Genomic DNA, 24971 nt, shown 5'->3' with positions numbered 1-24971 from the left:
TAATTATAATAAAAAAGGAATCATTGTGGTAAATAATGCACTGCACCATTTTCTGAAATGGGTAAATAAAATATTTACCATAAAAATGTCTATAAGCGAACAAGCTAAATCTTAAAAATGTAAAATGTTCCAAACATCTGGAGTGGGAAGTCACTGGTGTATTTAAATTAAGGAAACACTGGGACATCCAAGCCTATTCCATGAGTTGTAGCATACTGTTGTATAAAGTGTGCAGCTTTACCAGTTCAATCGTCTCAGTTTGTCCGGTTTTGAGCTTTGCTCTGTTTACTGCTGAGACTCTGGGCGTCCTGCACTGCTGGAACACAGGTGCAGCCTACCGGCACAGACACATAGCTCTCAACGTAGGAGTGACGTCCCCCCACACAGGAGCCAGTTCTCCTCAGCACTGCTGTAGGGATGTAGACTGGTGTGCTGCGGTACAGCTCACTCTCCTCTCCTTTAGGACCAATCAGGCAACCCCTACACAGACAGTAGGCCTCCGGGAGAAAGCGTGGGTATCTGGCTGGATCGTGGCTGATCCTTTATTCAAATCAAGAAGAAATGGATTATGGAACATTAGATCATATGGGACCTGAAGAATAACTGCTTTTGTATGATCAACATCAAAATGGAACACATGATTTGACAGTACTGATAGTTATACTGGATAAAGATACACTCATGGAGATTTTGGGCTTAATGTTCCAGCAGCTTCTAGTTTATAACAGTTCTGTGCTTTAAATGGTTCTTTATTGTTTCTGAGCGGTTGAATTAATTAATTTTCAGCTTAGAGTGAGATTAAACAGTTTAGGTCTACATCCAGACCTTGGCACAGATAACTCATACTTGTGTATAATTGTTTGAGCTTCATCAAGATTTTTTAGTTATTCAGAAATGGCTTCATTCCTGTCTTAATTCCTGCATAAATCTATCATCATTTTTCTCAGATCTCCACTAAACTACTTTGTACTGAGTGACAATCATGTCCATGAACCATGACCACTAGCAGGAAGTTAAAGGAGAACTCCGGTGTGAAGTTGACCTTGGGTGTAGAAAAACATGATAGAGTATTAACTTTTGCTGAATAGCCCACCTTCATTCTACAGCTTTCCGAGGTCCAGCAATTTCATTCCGTTTGTCCAAACCCCCCTTAGGCTGGGTGATATGGGGCATATTTTTGCCCCTGCAGATACATCACTTCTTACACTTTTATTCAGGCTTAAAGTAGCTCCACACCTCATTGGTAGAATCCGGAGAGCCCTGACATTTAAAACGAAGTATTACGTAAAAAAAAAAAAAAAAAAAAAATATATCCCGTAGCATTAGCTAAATATATACAAATGAGGTTTGGAGCTACTTTGACCCTGGATAATGGTGTAAAAAGCAAATTGCAAATCTGCAGGGGCTAAATCTAAAACACCCACTCTAAATGGAATAAAATTGTCAGATCTCAGAAAGCTAAACACGGTGCAACATTTTATATCAAAATAACTTAAAAATCACTGGGATGCTCCACTGACTTGTACATGGAGAAAAGTGTAACTGTTCCTGTTACTCTGGGCTCTGCACATTGCTAAATGCAGTATATAACTCTGGAGGAGTGGGCAGAATAATGCTGGCAAGATCTGCGTAATCCTGCATAACTCGTCAAAACTAGTGCTTAACGATATAGCCAAAATGTATATCATGGATTATTTCTTAATTTCGGTCAACATAATATAATTTGAATATCAGCATATAGCAGTATAAAAGCCACCACCTGTAGTGTATTTCATGCACCCACGGAAGCCTATTAGGTTCTGCTGTTCTACCATTTTATTTTATTTTTTTTTACCTAAAATGACAAAACATTTATAGGAGTCACATGTCAGAGGTTATTTTCAAATGATTTTAGGCTGCTTAAATATGTGTTAAAAAACAAATGTGTTGCTCTGTAATAAAAACATATACCTGCCCTGTCTAAAACACTTACAAAGAAGATGCAGATATTACGTTTTTTTTTTTTATTATACCAATTTTTATAAAAATTTTCCTCAGTAAAGTCCAAATAAAATGTAAAAAAGTGAATATCCTTTATTGTTCTTAGTTTGCAAATATAAGAATAGAGCTGATCTGAGGACTTTTATTATAAACCTTGCAATAAGGGATTAGCTAACAGCTAACTGGCAATGCTATGCTAACTGTATTTTTTTATTATTTTTGAGCTGAATTATTCACTGTTTTAATAACAGATGAATGTGTTTGTGCTGGGTAGAGTGGGTATGTTGTGTAATTTAATATGATATGTGGATTATGACTTTAGTTCACTCGAGGCCCAAGTATTACCCTCACAACACCGAGATGCAGCTATCAGCTCAATGCTAGACAAAGCTGGTGATGCTAATGGTATTTCCGAACTAAATTAATCAAATATTAAATATTAATCACTGTTTTTATTAATGTCCACTATTAATGTCAAAAGATCAGCATGTAGTTAACAGCTTGCAAACACATTCTTACAACCACTCACAATTAATTTAATTTATAAGTTATAACTAGCTAACCTACACAAAACATTACTATAAAATGTTTCTGGTGATTAGTGTAAAACAGTGAGGCTATTATTTTTGTGTTTTATTATTGTCTTTCACTTAGACCACATTGGGTAATGTAATGACCTGTGATCCACCGTGCTGCTTCCAAGCTAGAAAGCTAGAAAACGCACTCCGTTTGCACTACATTTACCCATACGGACGTGAGAGCAATTGTGGCACGTGATAACACAGCAAGCATTCACCTTTTTTATCATATCGTAGATTAAATTAAGTAAACAAAACTGAACCGAGCCGCCAGCCTGTCTCTGCTGTAGTATCCGTGTCCTTAAATCCCAGTACACAGAATATTAAAAATATTATCAAATATCATTATCAAATTATTGTCCAGCCCTATGTAAATTTCATAAATATTTTTTAATCACCTCAGTTCTTAACAATTCTGCATGTTCCAGCTTGTCCAGAGTTACACCTCTGACTGTTCGGTGGGCCCATTGTTTTTCTATCGTGTTTCTTTAAAACTTTTCTTTTCTTTAGCCTTTCACAATGTATATTTATCACATGAAGGATTAGTGACCTAGACATCAGCTATAAAACAGAAATAAACAGATTGCTTAAACCATCCCATATTGCCTCATAAAGCAGAAGATCTGTATTCACCTCACAACAGACCAGTGATTTAGACACACTGTATGTATTAGGAACACCAAATGACCAAAAGTTTGTGGACACCTGCTCATAAAAAGTGAAGTAACTTTGTTAATTCAGACACACTCCATATTTTATTATTAGCTGTTTGAAGAGAGACCAACTGACTAAACAAGAGGACTTTTCAAGGTTTTCTTGTTGTTGTTTTTTGGAATAAAAACTTGCAAACACAACAGCACATTTCTGGAAAAGATTGGACCCTCCTTGTCTAGTTTATCAACCTGACCAAACTAGGCTTCCAGGTTACAGAAACTTGACCATGTTGGTTGACCAGAAAATAAGCACAACCATGACAGTTCACCTGAAGAAGCCATTTCTGCAAGCACGCCACAAACAGAGTCGCCTGAGTCGACTCGTTTGTGGCGTGCTTGCAGAAATGGCTTCTTTCACATCACTCTCCCATACAGCTTCTCCTTGTGCAAAGTGCACTGTATTGTTGACAGATGCACAGTGACACCATCTGCAGCAAGATGATGCTGCAGCTCTTTGGAGGTGGTCTGTGGATTGTCCTTGACTGTTCTCACCATTCTTCTTCTCTGCCTTTCTGATATTTTTCTTGGCCTGCCACTTCTGGGCTTAACAAGAACTGTCCCTGTGGTCTTCCATTTCCTTACTATGTTCCTCACAGTGGAAACCGACAGGTTAAATCTCTGAGACAACTTTTTGTATCCTTCCCCTGAACAACTATGTTGAACAATCTTTGTTTTTAGATCATTTGATTGAGTTTTGATGAGCCCATGATGCCACTCTTCAGAGGAGATTCAAATAGGAGAACAACCTGCAATTGGCCACCCTAAATACCTTTTCTCATGATTGGATACACCTGGCTATGAAGTTCAAAGCTCAATGAGGTTACCAAACCAATTTTGTGCTTCAGTAAGTCAGTAAAAAGTAGTTAGGAGTATTCAAACCAATAAAATGATAAGGGTGCCCATACTTTTGCACCGGCCAAATTTTGGTTTAATGCATATTGCACATTTTCTGTTAGTACAATAAACCTCATTTCAATCCTGAAATATTACTGTGTCCATCAGTTATTAGATATATCAAACTGAAATGGCTGTTGCAAACACCCAAATATTTAGAACTAAAAATTGATTAAGATTAATAGGGGTGCCCAAACTTTTTCATATGACTGTATATATAACTGAAATTGCTGATCAGAACAACCAATGATTTATAAAGAAAAATCATGAAAATGATCAGGGGTGCCCAAACTTTTTCATCCCACTGTATGTATTGCTTTTTTCAGAAAATAGATATTATATTTAAATTACTTTTTGTTAAAGCACAAAAAATACTTTAAATAATGTGTGGGCTGAGAGTAATTTAGTTATCATTTTGCGTATAAATTGTAAATGAAATATACAGAAAGCACTGTTAATAGTGAAAATGATGTAATTAGCAGTAAAAAAAAATAAAAAATAAAAATGTTCATTGTTTTCTGGGAAGTGTAGGAGGTGTGAAATGCCCCGTATGTCAGTGCTGTAGTTACCTATAAGCCCACGGTGACAGGCTGAGGAGGTTGACGGGGGCGCGCGAGGCTCCGTTGGGACCTAGGCGCGTGCCCGCGGGGCAGCTGAGGTTCTGTGGTCCGGGCACGAGCTGCAGCGTGTGACTGAACGCGCTCAGGACTCCTACAGATAAGCGCCCGAACATCTGCTCCAGCAGCTCCTCCGGCAGGTCCGCGCACGGCCGCGTCCTCCACGTCCTTCTCCTCACCTTAATCACCTTCAGCGCCTTGTTCAGCCCCTCCGCGCTCCACACCACCACCAGCACCACGAGCAGCAGCACGAGCGGCACGCAGCGACCAGCCCGCATACTCACTCTCCAGCCCGGAGTCCTCAACCTCACACTCACACACACAGACAGACAGACTACAGACTAGAATAAAAACCCGCTCTGCTCCTTCAGCTGCTGCACAAAAAAACTTTCGTTCCCCCCAAATACTCCCCAAGTGTAATCCTGCCCCAAAAACGCTGTGCATCCAAAAAGACTCGGTCTGTGCTGGTTATCAAGTTGAATCAATGCTGAATCGGCTCTTCTTTTTTCCAGAGGATTTCTTCGCTCGAGTGGCTGTGGGAAAATTCCGCACACTGCTGTGAGTTTGTGTGGGTGGTGTCAGCTCCGAGGATCAGGCCAAGTTTTTAAGGGGAAGTTTAGAGAGACTCAGTGAATCCTGGACTGATGGCAACTGTCTGTTCACAAACACTGAGAAAGAAGTGAGAAAAAATACTGCAGTAATTCAGGCTTTAATCTAAGACACATCAGCATAAGTTCATCGTAAAATGCAAAGTATTAAATTGAAAAACAAGAATTATTGAAAAAAAAAATCTAAAGTCTAAATTATACAAAACTAAGTTAAGATAATGTAAGTCAAAACTATTTATTGGATGGCAGTTTCTCAGGACATGTAGATGTGCAATTTGCTTGACTATATCCAAGGATATTAATATTCCTACAGCTTCTAGTTTCGTATCAGTACTGTACTTAAAAGTGGCATTTGATCTAATTTCTCCTGAGCTGATGATGAGAGTAGACATTTTGGGTGACATGGTGGCTACAACTCCCAATAACTCATACACACATACTTACGACGCAGTGAATCCTGGACTGATGGCAACTGTCTATTCAACAACTCACTGAGAAAGAAGTGAGAAATTAACTGTGCAGTAATTCAGACAATCTTTAATGCTCCAAAGCAGGAAATACATGTTTCAAATGATAAGTAAAGTATAGAAAGTATTGACAATAAATATTAACACACGAATACAGAATGCAGTACAGCATACATACAGTTGTACAGTACAATGTATGTGGCTAATGTACACTGCCACACAAAACTACAACCTATGACTTTTGCCTGCAGAATATGCATGCGCATGAATCCTCCTGCACTGAATGTGAATGTGATTTCTGCCAGTCTTGTTTGTTTGAACTGACAATTCTAACCAGATGCTGACAATCACAATCATTACCACCCACTGTCCTGTCCACTGTGGGTGGTAATACCATGACATATTACCATTACAAACGTGACACTCGTCATGTGGATCGAGGAATTTTCGCAAACACAATAACACCTCACAACTGTGGGAGTTCCCAGGCTGTCCCATTTGGTAACACCTCCTGATCAATTTAAATACTGCCATCCCATGACTTCTGACATGTCATTGTGTGGTAGCTTTTTGAATTTTAAGTCAATTTAAAGTCAGTGTAAAAAGATTGTACTCCAAGTTACTTGGGAGCATTTCTACTAATTTATTAATCATGAGAAGGTAAATAGCAACTCTCTGATTAGTTTCATGTGGAATATAACTCTATACAAAACTATATAAAACTATACAAAAAATATTGTGCATATATTTTTTCCTTGTAGAATTTTTGGGTATTGTGCTAACTTTGAGACAAAATTCCTCTATAAAAGTATGTGACATATAACACAGCAGAGCCACAGATGGAAACTGTATTAGCCATTATCTGAGTGTGTTGAAAGCCCACATATGCTCCTTTTCAAAATCTGTCTTCATATGAATGTTCTAACATTGAATGGAAAAAGCGTACACAGTGCTGGAACAATAGAAAAGCTAAAAAACGTGGTCACTCTGGCAGTAAGTCGTCCCCCAGTTCCTCATCTTCAAACTCATCTTCATCTGTGCGTTTCTTGGCTGCAGTCTTTGGTCTCTCTATTTGTGGCCCCAAGGGATCAACATACGAAGCATCTGAAAATATAATAACCGAAAAGAGCTGTCTTATTCATGCCATTTTACAAACAGCAATCATGCTCTTCAGTGAGGTGTGTTTCCACTTCACACCTAACCTGTAAAAAGCTTGCAGACACATGATGTTAAAATGTAACATTATAAGCAGGAATGTGGCACGCTCAGGTCAGAATCAGCACTGCGACAGTCTGACAAAATATACTGCTGCATACAGCTTACAAACCTGTGACTATTGGACACACTGCAGAATTAAATGACAATAAAAAGTGGTTTCATTGAGATCTGGGATGTTAAAGAGTTTAGCATACACAGAAAATACCCAGCCCCCATTAAGCACCCATTAAGTGTTTTGATCACAGGGGTATCCTATTCAGAATTTCCCGAATTAATACAGGAGAACTTTGTAGTTCTATAATTACAGACTGTATTCCATCTGTTTTACTACATATATTATTAGTGTCCTTATACATTTAAAAGAGGTTTTGTTCTGAGAGCTAGAAAATGTATGCACAATAAAAAAAGCAGCCTGGTTATATCCAAGCAAAACGGTGCGTAAACTGACATTTACATATACACACGTAGAAATCTCAAAACTAAAAACAAATAGAAACATGAACAATAAGTTCAAATAAATAAATAGTAATATAAATTATCCTATGTATAAGTCACATTTTGATTGGTCTAAAGCTCTGAAGGTGTTGTTGCTGTTGCTTACCTATCTCTCCTTGGGAGCTTGCCTCATATGGTTCATTGGATCCTGGAAGTGATCTCAATGTGACACTCAGCCTCTCACCCTTGGCACTGGCACCGTGACTACTCTGTCCACTGTCTGAGAAGCATGGAATAAAAAAAGTCCAGATATTTAATCTGCTATCTAGTTGTAAAACCAGGATATTTCTCTGAATATAAAATGACAAGCCCTTGAACAATGTCCAGTGCAGCGTCTGTGTCTTAATGGAATTTATGAGGCACCAGCATATCTTTGCCATGCAGCTGTATTTCACCTCTTGGCTACACTGATATGTAATGACACCACCAGTACACAGTGGGATAGACGTGAGTAAACCCAACATTCACAAGCCAAGAAACCATGGAAATTTTAAAAAGTCTCCAAAACAATAAAAATACAGAGAGCAGTAAAATCTAAAATCTTTATTATCTCACCAGTGCAGTCAACATTACTGGAACTTAAAAAATATTTTCTCCTAAAGTAAGGATAAAAAGGCTTTATATAACATTTCATAACCACAATCAGAATTGGCAAATTAATTTGTTCCTATGTAATATAGTTTTATATTACATTTACAGTTTCCTCTTTCCACCTCTAAAACAGGGCTAAACAGATTATTCACAAGCCATTCACAAGGTCAAATAAATATATTTTTTACATATTTTTATATACATTTTAATAAACATATACGTATTATAATATATGTTATATAGTTAGACATCAGGAAACACCTTCTCTCATTTTCTCTGAATATATTTACACAGCACGAAGTTTAACATATTATGGCAAAAAACATACAGAAATAGGTCAAGAATATTCATCCTTTTTTTTAATGAGCAAAGGAACTGTAGAGTTATTCAATACACTCAAATGGTTTAAAATTGGATGTTTTACAAGCAAAAATGTTTCACAACTCTTTGGCAACTGTTGCACATTATGTCTGCATCTCATTTTAATGTGAGGAGACTGTCATAACACCATAAGGCAAACATTAAACCAATGTTTATAAGATCATGTTTATGTTTTTCTGTTTTATTTCACGTCAAGCTTTTCACAGAAGGATTCTGACAAAGTGGGTTAGAACGCTTCTCTTATTTGTATGCACTGCGCCATGTACTGCTCATATTCAAGCTACACAAGCATATGTGCAACACAGCACATACCTCTACCCCGCTCCAGAGCAGGGCTGCGGTTCATTTCAGTGCGAGAGACTGCTGGCCAGACAGGGAGTGTGAAAATAGGGAAATGAAACACAGTGAAGAACCACAACTCTGCATCAAGCTTCTGACAGTATTGTATTCACATATGACTAAACAAAATATGAAGCTTGAATTAATAACAATTTGCTACATTAGTTGCAAAAACACAATTTAGGCTCTTTATATCTAATCTTATGTTAGCTACAGGGGTATTCATAACACTGGTTTTCATAGAAGCATTAACTGGACTTAAGTTGCCCCCTGAAATGTTAACAGCCATGAAGACCAGAAACAATAAAAAACAAAATCGGAATAATATCAAAGGTACAATCTGGAGAAAAATCTAAATTATTTATTACTTTCGCCAGATGCAGCTGATCGTTTGAGGGTTATTAAGCTTATATTGGGTGATGATAAGCTTACACTGCAATCATAACTAAACAAAGAGCAGAGCAACAAAAATGATCAGAACAAAAAAACCTTTTAACTAAAATGTAATATAAGTATCTCTACAGTGAATATGTACAACACACTCTACTCAACTACAAAGACCTGGTTACTGATTGATAAAATATTTATCATGTCTACATACAACTTACATCAAAGCTACAATAAGGACATACATAAAGTATATTACTTGGTTTCTGTGGTGCTCCTGAAGGTTATGTAATGATGTTAATAAGATGATAATTTAAAATCAAACCAATAAAATCACATTTCTTTTATATAATTATACTATGAATAGTTTGGGTATGAAACTACCATTAACCTCCAAGAGCATCAGTCTATTTCTGCTCTATTTGTTTCTTATTATAATATAAGTCGTACCATTTGGTTTCTTTGGGGGTGTTTGGATAGGACTTGGGCTGTTTCCTACTGTACATGCACAAAGTGTAAAAATTACACAATAACCAAAGATACACTGGTACTATATAATAACATTAAGACTATATATAATGAGTATAATTTATCTATTTTTATACTCTGTTAAAAGGGGAGATCTTTAAAAATGATTCATTTTCATCAACCTACATGCCAAAATTGACCAGGATATATATAAAAACCTATATAAAAACAGGAGACAGAAGAGTATTGAAAATTAGCTGTGATTAGGCTGCATGTGAAAGTGCAGAAGCATATCTCCAAATGTTGCAGGAGATGGGAAATAATTAATTAATTAATACATTTTAGTGCACCACGTCATTAAGTTCATGTTTAATGTACTATATGAGGACTACAGCTACTGCATTACTACTATCCTAATCCTGGAGGACCAACACAGGGTGAGTCAAAAGTCATGGTACGCTTTTATATTAGAAATGAAATATGGCGGCTTTTGTGATGGCAATCATTATTTGGACATAGCTTAAAGGCAGGCCTTCTCACCCTTTAATTTCTATGACATTCAGATGTCTGTCTTTTTTCTTATCCTTTTGTTTCTGAAATAAAAGGGTGTCCTGTGACGTTTGACTCATCCTGTTCTATACTTTAGATAACAAAAGCAAGCGTTTACAGTGCCAGCCCTACTGGATATGTACTAATAGGTATGTAATTAGGGTACCACTTGGTTTGGTAGGGGGAGTACGTATTTGGCTTTGGCTACCACCTTTATGGATACAATGCCAGGGCGGGTAGATGTGTAAAATCAAAGAGAAAAAATGAGATACTGCAAAAAATGATGCACTGTAGATTAGATACTGACAAGTGTGGAAAAAGAATGGTCCACTCACCACTGCTGGCACTGCCCTCTCTCCGGCCTCGAGCACTGTTCTCCCTCCCTGACTTCACCCTCTACAATGTTAAAAAGATACAGACGCATCAGAAGAAAATATCTGACTGTAACTTATTAATGTTTTTGTAATTTGTAATAATTGAAAACTAAAGGGAAGTTTCAGAACAAAAAAAAAAAAAACATAAAAGCAATGCAGCAAGAAAATCTGAATTTTCAACAGGAAGGGGGATAATATACTCAATATTTTCTTTCTCTGAATTTACAAGCCCTTCTTGATTTAAAAACAGCTGTTTCTTATTTAGATACAGGCTGCATCTCACTTGCGTGCTTTCTCTTTCACTCTCTCAAGCCAGGCACTTCAGCACTGATGTATGACTCACTCATAAAGATAAAGTGTAACAGGGGAAGATATGCTTCTTTTAGGACAGCAGTGATATAAACTTTACCTGCTCTCTGATCTCCTTCATCTTTTCCACTTTTTTTAGTTTGGTGGCGTACTCCTGCACCTCCTTTAAACCCATATCTGTGCATAATCTCACAAGGAATCGCAGACCTAGACAACAGAAAAAATATTAAAGCTATTAAAACTTTGCTGACAAAACTGAAAAGAAAAGTTGTGTCCAAAAATTGTGTACTTTACATTCTGCATTGTCTGGGAACTTCCGATGAATGTCTTTATATGTCTCAAGTGCTTTCTGATAATTTCCTGAATGAGAAAAAATAAAGTGCACTAGATGATTCAAAGAACATTACTAGACAATTTAATATTTAATTAGCCAACAGATATTTTTCATACCACTTCTCCTGTAGCAGCTAGCCACCATCAACTGCCACACAACCTGATTGGGCCTGAAATTGATTTGAACACAAATTTAAACACATTATTAAAATATACCTTATTCAATTAAAAAAATAGATATGAGTTTACATATTACTATACAGTAACTTACTGTATAAGTGTTGCTCTCTCAAAGTACTGAATTGCCTTTTCACAGAATTGAGTGTCAATATAATATGCTCCCAACCATTCAATGACACTAATGTTTGAGGGAAAATATCTAAAAGACTAAAAAGAGAAAAATACTTTAATTAATGCTATTATAGACTGGTACAGCAGTTACATGGACATTAAATAGAATGAATATAATGTAAAACATAAATATATTCACTGTTCATTAATAATATTATTATTATTAATACCAGAATTATTAGACACAGAATTAGAACAAAGCTCTTGCCTCATAATAGTACTGGAAAGCTTGTGACTTGTCACCCTCACTGTCATACAACTCCCCCAGTTTAGCCAAAACCCAAGGATCAGTTGGAGTAACACTGATCAGCTGCATGAGCCATTCAATAGCCTGGTGAGGGTCTTCCAACATTTCATATCTAAAGGATAATTAAGGAACTGATAAAGAACAGTTTATTCATATACCATTACTGGAGTATGGAATACTGCTTAACATAAGTAAAATAAAATACAGACACAAGCTGTAAAAAATACACCTCCTGTGTGTTAACTATCTAAGTGTTAATTGTGAGAAAGGATACAGACTAGCCAGCTGATACATGACTTGAGCGCTGTTCCTCAGTATGGCATGGAGCTTTATGAAGCTGTCGAGGGCTTCTTCTAGCCGCCCCAGCCGCTTATGTGTCAACCCTACAGAAAGACATCAGGACCATGATCAACAACAAGCAACCTACAGAACAGATACACATATAGACCTACGGGTAATGAAAAGGCTGCCCATAATGTTATCTGATATTTAGGACTAAAATGAAAAGAGAAAAAGAGAAAGAATAAACAATGAAACCCTGACCTAAGTTATATAGAGCCTCTGTGCAGGATGAGTCATTACGCAAAGCTTCTTTATAAAACTCTGCTGCTTTCTCATAGTCTTGCTTCACAAATACTGTGTTGCCTTTGTTAATGAGGGCAGCTGGGTTGTAGCGGTCAGCGTTCATTGCCAGATCTGCATAGCGGTCAGCTTGATCGAAGTCCTTCTCCTAAAATGGAAAAAATTACATTCAAATAAACATTTTATCCATGCTTTTTTTTCAAAATATTTCAATATATTTCTGTGTTATTCACTTTCAGTTTTTAGTTCAATATATACACAAACCTATTGGGACACTGGCTCATTTATTGTTTATTCTAAGTAATCAAGGCAAATAAAAAAACATTAATCCAGCTAGTTTATTATTTACTAGTCTCTAGTCTACTGTTCAAAAAAGGCCAGGATTTGACTGCATTCAGCAAAAAAAAAATATCTCACCTCCAACTCCTCATCTCCTCACTAAAGTACTGAATGGAGCACATTCATCATCATTCTGGACAGCACAGTTTTACAACTCAATGCTTGGGGACTTAAACCTCTCTAGTGCATGCATGGTATGGTGAATGGTGCCAACAGGTTCATGTTCATTTGCTTCAGAGAGAATCTATTGGCAATATTCCTATATAGGAATGCATCTGCATATCTGCGGCAAGAGTGAAACTTAAACCAGCTGAATGCAATTATGTTTGTGGGTTAGAACGCCTACAAGCATTTTACCATACAGTATGTGTATGAGTTCATAGTGCATTACTTGCATAATCTTTACTTTAAATACAATCATTTAATAAATACAGTATGTAAGAGTGAAGAAAAAGAAAAATTTTGCTTGCTTAATTTATTTGTAAATGTGTAAAATTTTTAAAATGTAAGGTGAAACTCTTCTTTGAATGCTACAGTCTACTTAAAAATAGTTGTAATCATATGTTTACTTTAGGAGAACTATTTTGAAGTCAAAAGAAATGTATTTTGATATGTCATATGGCAGTACCTAACAAACTGATTTTGTGATAATATTGTATAGTGGTGCCTTTAGTGAGCTGAATGTTTTTGCATATAAGATTTTATGTAATTCAAAATACATATGAATTTTCATTCATGTAATAAGAATTTTTTTTTTCCAGAATTCTGACCTTGAGTCCATTTTCTGCTCCATTTTTACTCACCAAGAAGTAGAGGAAGGACAGGTTAGTAGCAGCCGCACTCTTTACCCTGCTGTCTTTTTTCTCAAACGTCTTCAGCGTCTCCACTGCCTGTAGCAGACATTTGGATTATTCCTCAACCTGCTCAATCTAGCGGTTCCTTGTGCAAGCTATTTAACTATACTAGCATAGTAATGCATTGTGCTTATATATTTAGGAGGATTCATAAGCAAATTACCACAAAAACAAAACTTAAAAAGCTACTTATCAAAAATAAAAAGAAATGACAAAACAAGTGACAGGATTACAATTCTAACCCAATGGTGTTATTGCTGTGTTAATTTCTTATTATACAATAGTGATTCATCACTGCTGTGTTTCTTATTTTAACTTTGAGTGATCACTCATTCAAAGACATAGGCTGTGACAGGACACACATACCTCAGCCTCAAGAGGCATGCAAAAGGAATTGTGGAAAAAGAAAAACAGGGAATAAATTTGTGATACATTCAGGAGGTAGATAAAAGGGGAATATGAAAACACAAAATGAAAACAGACAGGCAATGATAAACATACACATTCACACATACATTAAAGAAAAGCACAAAAATGTTGAAAGTAATATGCCTTATGTGCAACCTGCCTCACCTGGTTAAAATCCTTCTGTCTCAGGTAGGTGATCGCTTTGTTGATTTCTAGATCATTCGCCAGCTCCACATATTGTGAACTTTTGACCATATCCACACACCTAAAAGAATAACCAGGACATTACTTTCAGCTTTTATTCTCAAATGTATTTTAGTTTACTTCAAAAATTCTTTGGCCACACAGAAGTTAAATATTTCCTAATTTAATATTTTTTATCATATTTTACACAGATATTTTCAAGGTGGCACTGTGAACAGTAACAAAACAGACTTAAGCCAGGCGGACACTGTGCGATTTTTGTAATCGGATGCGTTCTGGAGAGCTCACACTGCACGTTTGAATCGTTTGTCGTGTATGAACAACGCCTGCGATTCATCTGCACACACTGTACGGTCCGACTGACCTGCTGCGACGGGGGAGCTTACACTGCACGTCTAAACGCAGCCCGTAGGCGGAGCTTTCTTTGCGTACAAACTCTCGCTTCAACACATGTCGCCTTGCAAAAGAAAGCGCTTAGTTTTGCTTATTTGTGCCCTGTTGTGCGCTGAAAGTCCACGGAAGAGACGTACATGGACTCGCAGGTGGCTGAGGCGACGTGGACTCTACGGGTTGTCCGTTTTACAGAAGGAGAGCGCATAGAAAAATGACTGCGCGTCAGGCTGCGAAAGAAACACCAGCAGCTTAAATAAAATAAAATAATTTTATTTTTTATTCTGTTTTTTGTTTATGTAAAAACTGGTTTTGCAACACTGAATATTAAACAAGCAATCGATTATTCACACTGGATAGGGACCATCATTTACAGTGCCGCTGAGCATTAACAGTTTAAAAGGGATTAAAAAATATATATAAAAAATAGAAATAAAAACTGACATTTATTATAGACGAATAAAATATATACGTAAAAAAGGAAAAATAGGACCTTTTAAAAAGATCATAAAAATTGACATAAGGTAAAAAAATTATATCTTATGATTAAATAATTAAAATGAATAAATAAAAAATATAAAATATAAACTCATTAAAAATTCGTTTAAAATAACCCAGGCTTTCTGCAGAATAATCAAAGTTTCAGTTAGTTTCAGTTTCAAATCATGAAAACAGCTCACCAAAACCTCAAACTTTTCTTTATATTTGACAATATTTACTTACAGGTCCTTTGCTTCTACTTACAGGCCCTTACTTATTTTTATTCAACTGAACTGAGTTTTATATTATCTGTAGCCTGGCGCTGAATTCAGCTCCGCGCTGCAAAAGAGAGCGAGAGAGAGGCGCAGCGCATTTTGTCTGATTTATCTTGATTAATTATCAGTACATTTATTAGCTTTAGTAAGTTTAATAGCATTAATTTTACTACACTTCTCCGACCTTATTTATTAAAACGTTTATTTTAGAAGACAGAGGTTATCCTGCGCAATGCCACGCGCTGCGCTAAGCTGGCTTTGCGTGGCTAATATTCTGGAGCACTGGACGAGATTTTTATTAATAAATTAATATATTTATAATTTTAATAAATTTGCCCTGGCAAAAAGAAACGAATTATAAAATATAACTTTATATTTCTGTGCATGTTTTAAGTTTTATATAATTGACGGGCAGCACCAGACGCTGACAATGTGCTTTATTTTTCAGATATAATAGCAAAGTGAAATAAAATAAATTTATGTTTGTCAAAGTTATTTTCTCTTTTAATTTATCTTTTCAAAAACTCCAGCTATTGACTGAGAATAAGCATCTGTTGAAATTATTAAACAGCAGAATGCCTGTGTCTGCTATATTAAGCTATAAGTCTGTGTACCGAACATAAATATAAATCCTTATAACTGACAGAAATAAATATGACTAATAATAATTTATAGTTACTGTGCAGATTTTTGGGAAACAGGTCGTGACGTTAAGAAATCGGCCCGCAAAACAGCTCACACTGTGAGACAAGCGACCAAAATTTCTGGCATGTCAGAAATCCCTGGTTGCGTCCGACTGCTCATTCGCAGCTCGTATGGGCAATTAATCGGACATCGCTTCCCCTCTCACACTGCACGACAAACGACGCACGATCAAGCTAAAATTCGGCCCGATCATGAAATTCAGTCGCATCCGACCAGATCGGGCTTAAAATCGGGCTAAAATCGCACAGTGTCCGCCTGGCTTTGATCTGTTTCCAACTGTGATTTAAGTACATATCACATGTGGCATATATGATACATGGCAAGGCAGCAACAACAAAAAAAGACATCCTTAGGGTGGTGTTTTTTTTTCTAATAAAATTAGAAAGCACATATGACCACTGTATGAAGGTCACATTATAGAGATCCAATAAATTGGGTGATACAATTAGACTGGCACTACTTTAACTACTGTGTGAATGTAGCTTTTATCTCTTTGTATTTAGAATTCATATAATTCCTAATCAACTTGCATAAGTGCAATAAGTCCATAAGTGTCATTATACACGCAATACAAACTCACCAATCAAATCCTGCTGCAAAAGAGGTTTCAATGGCTGGGGCAATAAGCTTTGCTGAGGTCATGATGCACTTTTCTGCCAGTGCTTTTCTACAATAGAGAGAACAATATGTTCCATTCAAATAATCATAATCAGAATAATATGTTGTAAGCAACTTTATCATTTGTCATCATAAAAGAACACCTCTCTCGCTCCATTTGGTGGAGCTGATCATTCTTGATGGCTTCAATCACTAAGTTTGTATGAGGATCATCCTGAAAAAAAGGCATTCATCCACAAAATTACCTACAAATTCTACAAAAAAATATTTAAAATACCATTAAAGAACCTGGCTTAACTATATATATATATATATATATATATATATATATATATATATATATATATATATATATATATATATATATATATATATATATAGTTTGAACTCACATTTGCTGGGATATACTTGTCTTCTTCATCAATACCCAGAGGAACACAAATGAGTTTCTGGAAAGATTTCTTCATCTTCTCACGGTCTCCAATGGCATAGTAGCAGAGGATTAGGTTGAAGCCGGTCTTTATGTTGGGACTCTCGCTCATAATATGCTCTAAGGATGTAATGGCATCTGAGTACTGACCCATTCGTATAAAAGCAACACCAATGTTCTGCATGATCTTGATCCTATGACAGACAACAAAATGTCACCAATAAGACACCAAGCAGAATTTAGAAAAAATTGCTTTACAAAAAATGTATTCAAATTTACCTCATCTCTGTGTGTGCATTGGAGATCTGGTCTAAAGCCATGCGATAAAACTTTATTGCTTTGGGATAGTTCTTCTGTTTAAAGTAGATGTTAGCCATGTTTACTTTCAACCGTCCTTAAATACAACAATGACAAAACTACTGTTAGAGATTGCATGAATACAATGAATATGTTTCACATCACCTGCACTTTTAAAATGTGAGAGAAGCAATTGAAAAAGAACTAGTGGCAGAATGGTGTTATAAGAGATAAGTAAGATTGAGATGAGTAATCCTTATACATTAAAATATATCTATGAAATACAAAATATTCCTGCACACAGTTGCCTAAACTTTATACATACTACCAGTTCCTAAAATGCTTACTGTACATTAGATCACAATATTTTAACCGGAGGCCTCAAAAATGAAATGAGAAGAAATAAATTGAAATCACTCATAGAATGGGTATCTGGATTTTTTTTGGACATGTCTATAGATGTGAAGTGTATAACCCAAAGATGTTAAAGTGTCTATGATGAAATTAGTATGTCTATTACTTGGAAAACTAGAAATGCCTGTACATTACCTGCATTATTGAACATCTTGTTTTTTACGATGACCTGGTAAGTGTTAAGGGCTTCTGTGTTCATGTCATTGTTGGCATACTGGTTTGCCAGATTAAACAGCACCTAAACAAAAAAACATCAAATATAGAACCCACATTTTTTTATATATATATTTAATTTTTAAATATATAAAAAATTATTTTATTGAGAAAAATTGTCTTACTGAGTAGGTTAGATCCAATGTGATATGGTCTGCTGTTCCAGTTTGCTCTCTTTGTCTCACCAGTGCTCTTTCTTTTCTACCAGCTTCTTTGGCCTTCTCTAGAGCCTGAGTCAGCAACAAAAAAGTAGACAGATGAGATGCAGATAGTGCTCAAAATTCCGCCATCAATCAGTAACAACAACAATTTTAAACACCTTCAGATTTACAGAGAGCAGCAGTATTTAGCTCACCAGCTGGAGATCTCCATTTGCTTGGGCCATGCAACTCTCCTCGATCAAATCATTCACCTTCTTTTCCAAAATCTTAATCTTCTCTTCTGGACTAAAGCCAAAAAAATGTGGTTACACAAGATAAAAAACTAAAACCTCTATGTGTGATGTACAGTTGCAAGAAAAAGTATGTGAACCCTTTGGAATTACTTGGATTTCTGCATAAATTGGTCATTAAATGTGTTCTGATCTTCATCTAAGTCACAACAATAGACAAACACATTATGCTTAAACTAATACCACACAGAAAATTATGTTTGCATGGTTTTATTAAACACAACAAGTTAACATTCACAGTGCAGTGTGGAAAAGTATTTGAACCTTTGGATTTAATAACTGGTTGATCCTCCTTTGGCAGCAAAAACCACGACCAAACATTTCCTGTGGTTGCAGATCAGACCTGCACAACAGTCAGGAGGTATTTTAGAGCATTCCTCTTCACAAAACTGTTCTTGGGATAGCTGGTGTAATTTTTCTCTTGAGGTCATGCATCTCAAATGGGTTGAGGGCAGGACTCTCCAGAGACGTATTTTTTCTGTTAAAGTCATTCGGTTGTTGATTTACTTCTATGTTTTGGGTCGCTGTCCTGTTGCATCATCCGTCCTCTGTTGAGCTTCAGTTGGCGGACAGATGGTCTTAGGTTTTCCTGCAAAATGACTTGGTAAATTTGGGAATTCATTTTTCCGCTGATCAGTGCAATCTGTCCAGGACCTGAGGCAGCAAAGCAGCCCCAAACCATGATGCCCCCTCCACCCTGACTTCTTTATCCACACATAGCATTGTGGGTTCCTTCCAAACAACTCAATTTTGGTTTCATTTAGCCAGTACTGCTGTGGAACATCCAGGTGCTCTTTTGCAAACTTTAAACGTGCAGCAATGTTTTGTTTTTTTTGACAGCAGTGCTTCCTCTGTGGTGTTCTCCCATGATCTCCATTCTTGTTTATTGTTTTCCTTATCGTAGATTTGTCAACAAAAATGTTAGCATGTGCCAGAGATTTCTGTAAGTCTTTAGCTGGATTCTTCCTCACCTCATTCTACGCTGTGCTTGTGCAGTCATCTTTACAGGACGACCATGCCTAGGGAGAGCAGCAACAGTGCTGAACTTTCTTCATTTGTAGACCGTCTGTCTCACCATGGACACATGAACACATTAAAGATATTTTTGTAACCCTTCCCAGCTTCATGCAAGTCAAAAAATCTTTAACGTAAGTTTCTGAGAGCTCTTTTGTGCGCGGCATGATTCACATCAAGCAATGCTTCTTAAGAACAGCAAACGCAAAACTGGTGGTTTTTTTTTAAGGGAAGAGCAGCTTTAACCAACACATCCAATCTCATCAGACTGATTGGATTCCAGGTTGGCTGACTCCTGGCTCCAATTAGCTCTTGGAAAAGTCATTAGCCTAGGGGTTCACATACTGTTTCCACCCTGCACTTTGAATGTTAACTTGTTTTCTTCAATAAAACCATGCAAACATATCATTTTTTGTGTAATATTAGTTTAGGCAGACTGTGTTTGTCTATTGTTGTGACTTTTGATGAAAATCAGAACACATTTAATGACCAATTTATACAGAAATCCAAGTAATCCCAAAGGGTTCACATACTTTCTCTCGCAACTGTATTACTGCAACTGATATGACAAGAACGGAGTGGACATTGCAAAATAAAATAAAAAAATAGGAAACACACGTGTCTTCATTTTTTGCTTCTAATGGAGGAGCCGGTCCCTTTGATTGCCCAAGTGGATCAAAGGTTGAACCTGGAAAAAAAAACAATTAAGTAAAAAAATGATAAGACTAGAATTGTAAGCAGAAAATGTAAAACTAACAAGAGAGAAACAAGTGTACAAATTTAACTGAGCTATATAGGTAACTGTATCAAATTAATTATTAATTAGAATATCTAATCTTTACTCACCTCTGGCCAAAGAAGAGGAATATCCTGCAGCCCGCACTGCAGTCATTGGACGAGCAGCCCCAGCATCCTTTAAAAAGGGCAAAATATGATAGCATCATGCTGGTATGCAATTATCTTCTCTTTAATAGCTGTTTATGCATGGCTGTGGCATCAACAGGGATGTAACCTGTGATCTCCCAATAGTTAAGCCAGTACATAGATGACTGTGCAACTTAACAGTACTCATGTGTGTAACATTTTATGAAATAAGTAGAAAAAATTGGCATTAATAAGCTGTTACTTTTTCTAGAAAGTTAGCATTTGGAGCATAAGAGATTTTGTTACAACAGGGATAAAATATATTTGCTGTATGCTACTTTTACCTGTACAGCTCCAGTTGCAGGCCTTCCCATTGAAGAGCCCATAGGCATCCGTGACTAAAGGAACAATAAATAAAGAACAGGATTTAAATAAAGAATTAAATGTCACAATGACATAGTCTCAGGTACTCATATATATTCAGTGGAAAAATGACAACAAACAGCATATCTGAAATAAACTGCTATTTAACACCAACGTTGTCCAAGCAGTAACTGTATTTTTTCACTATTTTTTAACTAGTTGATCACAAGTCATAATTTGCAGTTTAAGGCATAAATTCACAATACATACACCAAAAGAGGTTCCTATGGGTCTTCCACCAATGGCAGTGCCAGGAAACTTTGCAGTCATCTAAGAAAAAAGATACAGGGTCATGTTCAAATGTACTGTATTGTGGCGGCTCTGGGTTGTGTGTGTGGCTGCCTGCGGGCATGTTTCTGTTCTCCTGTGTGCGAGGATGACAGGGGTGGGGCATCTCCCTTGGGAGGGGTTATGCAGAGAGGGTGGGCACCACTCTGGATCTGCCATCTGGGAGACACACAGCTGGGTTGGTGGCCTTTGGGCTATTTGAGCTCTGTGGGTATGGTTTTAGCTCTCCTAGTCTTGTTAAAGACTGTAAGTGAGTGGCAAGCCGGTTCAATAAAGGAGCTGTTGAGCATTCAGCATGAGTCTCGCGGGTCTTCCTTCCTTTTCCATGCCACAGTATATTCAAAGAACGCTGCAACATTCATGGGTATATAACAGCTCATAAACACAATGCATACATGATCAAGCAGACACAATAATACATTGTCTAAAAACATGTTTCTTTGTTCTCAACTGACTTAAATGCACTAAAACTATGTGAGGTGTCTAGTCCTGGTAGGGGACAGTGTAATAAAAATCTGCACTGAACCAGGAATTTTGATTAATATGGCAAATCTTACCGGAGGTCGTCTGCCATGGCTGGTCCTAACAGCTTGCTGAAAGCCAACATCATTATCCAGGTCCTGCACAAAAGGAAAAGGATACATGAGGTCTGCATTGAGGTAAACATTTGTCTGCTGTTTCTGCTGACATTGCATATGTTGAAGGCAAGTTAGCTACCTCTGAGTCAAACGTTGGATTGAAGTCATTGTACCCTGTGTACAGGTCATCTTCATCCTCTGCAGCAAGATGAATATTCTCCATCATTCTCTTTTACAAAAGAGCAAACATGGTTAAAACATGCAGAGATGAAGTCAAAACAGGCACGCTATTCAACAGGTGTTATAAAAATTCCAATTTTAGGTGGCTTGAACTTAAACTCCACTACATTTCAAACATCTTACATTTTACTCAACTACATTATGCAAACAGAAACTAAGGAAAATGGTTCATTTCAGGATATCTAGGAATGAAGAATTCAGTCCAGCAGCATTAAACTTTGGAAGTGCATATGCCTGCATAAGTGGTGAATGTATTTCATATACAGATGCAGTATAGTAAATGAAAACTTATTGTAAACCTGTGCCTAAAACAATAAAATTATTTTAATAATCTTAAACTGAAACATTGCACCTGGTTCAATACCTAATAGAAATTGATTGTGCTATCCATATAGCAAAAGAACACTGAATAAGAATTGATTTATTTGTGCAGATCGATTTTAGTTTCAACATTGATTCTATTCACATTAAATACGTATACATTGTTTGTATTATGTTGATTTAGTTTGTACTGTGGTGGTGCAGTGTAGAAAGGGACATTTAATTAAGAATTATTAATATAACGTTAATTGTTTGTAAGGAACAACTTTCACATAAAAGCATTGTGAGCGCAGATTCAGAGCCCCATCCGTTCCAAACCTTTAAATGAACGTCAACATTTAGTGATGCTTTTTAGACTATGTTAAATAGGTTGTTTAAGTTGTTTTTTTATCATCAACCTTAAAACATGTAATGCAACCAAAAAATATATTTAATGTTCAATGTTCAATGTTGCTATAGGGGTAGGGTAGAGTCTTTTACTACTTTGACTTTTGATGATACGCACATCGTCCACCACTGCTAATTATTGTCAGCAGCTAACGTAAAGCTAGCTAGGTTAGTTAACTTAGCTAACTAACTAGCTAGCATGTTAATGCCTGTACCGTCTAATTAATTACATACTTGCTCAAGGAGCTCGCTAATAACTAACGTTGCTAGTCTTGTCGGTTAGCTGGTGCAGTTAACCTAGCTAACGCTACAGTTAGAAAACTAAACAAAACGGAACGATGCGCGCTACATTACACTATTAGCTGTCAGTAGAAAACATAGCTAAAACATGTTTTACTTAAAATGAAATCAGTTTTACCCACTGCTCAAGAATTTTCCTTTTTTAAACGGTCCTGTACGCTCTGGTAAATCCAATGCTAGCTAACGCTAGCCAGCTAACACAGCAACACCAGCGTTGCTAGGATACAGTGAGTGTGGCGCTAACATAGCTAAAGCTAACTAGCTAACTAGATATGTCGACATATTTCAAATTTACCAACAAAACGGAGTCTTTTACGGATATTTTACACTAATATACAGTCAACGCCAAATAGAAAAAACTACACCCGTTGTATTTTCGTCTCGGACTCTACAGTAAAAGCCTAAACTGCGTTATTTTGGTGTCTGTCGGCTACCGTAGGTTCCCAAGCCCCGCCTCCGATCGTGTGATTTCCCAAGTTTATGCTGGGTTTGGGACTGTTTGGCTGGAAATGAATTGATAGTATCGTGTTAGATCGTGACAGCAGCGCATCATAATGGCCTCATCTAAAGGGAAGATCATTACAGTTGTAGGAAGGTGAGCAGACTGTGCTGTTTAGTTCAGCTCCATATCTCAGTTAGTAAAGAGAAGCTTTAGGCTAACGGTGGAGGTGGAGAGCAGTGTAAACTGCTGGCTCTGATCCTGCTGCACTTCTCCGTCTGCCTGAAACTAACTACGACCTTTGATATTTAGGTAAACTACTAAAGAGATTAGCCAGACTAATGAGACAACATTTATTAAACGTTCTACCAGTGTTCAGTTAGTTAACTAGCTATTTGTAATTTTTTGCTGACTGCCTTCATTCATACCTTCTTTTCTGTGTGCATTAGCATTTTGTTGTCAAATAATATAGCTAGTTAATAAAGATATTCATAGCAGCTCGTGTGTTATTTGTAGCTGTAAACTATTCTCCATGTCCAGAACCCTATAGCTATCTAGAATGATCTGGTTTCTTTTCGTAGCAAAATGCTTCATTAAAGTTTTCTTTTTCAGTGGACTGATCGGTCGTTCCTGGGCCATGGTCTTCTTGAGTGGAGGATACAAGGTTAAGATCTATGACAACCAGCCAGGACAAGCATCCAGAGCCATTGCAGAAATCAAGTGTGTGAGAAAACATCATTCATTTGAACTCTCAATGTCGTTCCTTCTTTTTTACAGCTCTGGAGAGAAAATAAGAGACCACTTATGACCAGAGACCACAAATGATTAGTTTCTTTGGTTTTACCATATTAAAAGCCTCTTGAATATAATCAAGAGGAAGGTGGATGATCAAAAGCCATCAAACCAAGCTGAACTACTTGAATTTGTGGCATAAAGTTATCCAAACATGGAGAGGAGAACATGCCAAGATGCATGAAATCTGTGATTAAAAACCAGGATTATTCCACCAAATATTGGTCTCTGATCTTTTAAAACTTTATGAATATGAAATTGTTTTCTTTGCATTATTTGAGGTCAACTTCTCTAAATGAAAATATGTTTATTTGGGATTTGGGAGAAATGTTTTCTGTAGTTTATAGAATAAAACAACAATGTTCATTTTACTCAAACATATACTATAAATAGTAAAATCAAAGAAACTGATTCAGATGCTGAAGTGCTCTTTTAATGTTTTCCAGAGCTGTATATCACTGTGTTTAGAGTAGGGCTGCATGATAATCTGAAAAATCCTTTTTTTTCTTTTTTTTTTTTTACATTTTACAACATAATGTGATAATAGAAATTATAGCCTTTTTCCATTAGAAACCACCAGCTGTTAATGATCCAACATAATTATATTATTAATACACTCAGTGTATCCAGTATTGGAGTTAAATAATTTAAATTGGTCAGATATAATATTCCTGAGGTAGATATGCCATAAAATTTATAACATTAAATTAAATTGACCTTACATTCTGCAATATAACTATTAGATTTATGCAAAATGTGATGAGGT

The 24971-nt window shown here is 36.6% G+C and overlaps 3 protein-coding genes across 9 annotated transcripts in view; 1 reads left to right on the top strand and 2 right to left on the bottom strand.

Annotated features, from left to right (window-relative positions):
• Positions 1-9: 9 nt before the first annotated feature.
• On the bottom strand, positions 10-5472 carry il17d (interleukin 17d). The gene is made up of 2 exons (XM_007255588.3): positions 4735-5472; positions 10-540 (listed from the first exon to the last, which is right to left on the bottom strand). Exons 1-2 carry the CDS (start codon positions 5058-5060, stop codon positions 255-257), a joined length of 612 nt encoding a protein of 203 aa, XP_007255650.3. The 5' UTR covers positions 5061-5472; the 3' UTR covers positions 10-254.
• A 435-nt stretch (positions 5473-5907) lies between these two features.
• Positions 5908-23462, bottom strand: ift88 (intraflagellar transport 88 homolog). 7 transcript variants are annotated; one of them, XM_022680442.2, is made up of 27 exons: positions 23409-23462; positions 21866-21955; positions 21706-21768; positions 21071-21130; positions 20782-20835; positions 20420-20486; positions 20192-20261; positions 18464-18554; positions 18234-18338; positions 18031-18133; positions 17464-17578; positions 17147-17378; positions 16898-16968; positions 16717-16803; positions 14248-14347; positions 13624-13710; positions 12443-12629; positions 12174-12282; positions 11861-12011; positions 11573-11688; positions 11419-11471; positions 11263-11328; positions 11069-11175; positions 10621-10681; positions 8855-8902; positions 7677-7790; positions 5908-6961 (listed from the first exon to the last, which is right to left on the bottom strand). In XM_022680442.2, the coding sequence occupies exons 2-27, from the start codon at positions 21950-21952 to the stop codon at positions 6840-6842; spliced, it is 2526 nt and encodes an 841-aa protein (XP_022536163.1). In that variant the 5' UTR covers positions 21953-21955; positions 23409-23462; the 3' UTR covers positions 5908-6839. The 7 variants fall into 7 exon arrangements, with proteins under 7 accessions (XP_022536163.1, XP_022536162.1, XP_022536161.1 ...); XM_022680441.2 differs by having other exon boundaries at positions 23340-23429; XM_022680440.2 differs by lacking the exon at positions 23409-23462 and adding an exon at positions 23093-23389.
• Positions 23461-24971, top strand: part of cryl1 (crystallin, lambda 1) — a 17345-nt gene continuing 15834 nt past the window's right edge. The window contains 2 exon segments of the mRNA NM_001319964.1: positions 23461-23569; positions 24026-24133. Of these exon segments, the coding sequence (NP_001306893.1) occupies positions 23529-23569; positions 24026-24133 (149 nt within the window). The 5' untranslated portion in view covers positions 23461-23528.

Source organism: Astyanax mexicanus, chromosome 11, assembly GCF_023375975.1.
Source record: "Astyanax mexicanus isolate ESR-SI-001 chromosome 11, AstMex3_surface, whole genome shotgun sequence".
NCBI classification, from domain to species: Eukaryota; Metazoa; Chordata; class Actinopteri; order Characiformes; family Acestrorhamphidae; genus Astyanax; species Astyanax mexicanus.
This window is presented reverse-complemented; position numbering and strand designations above follow the sequence as displayed.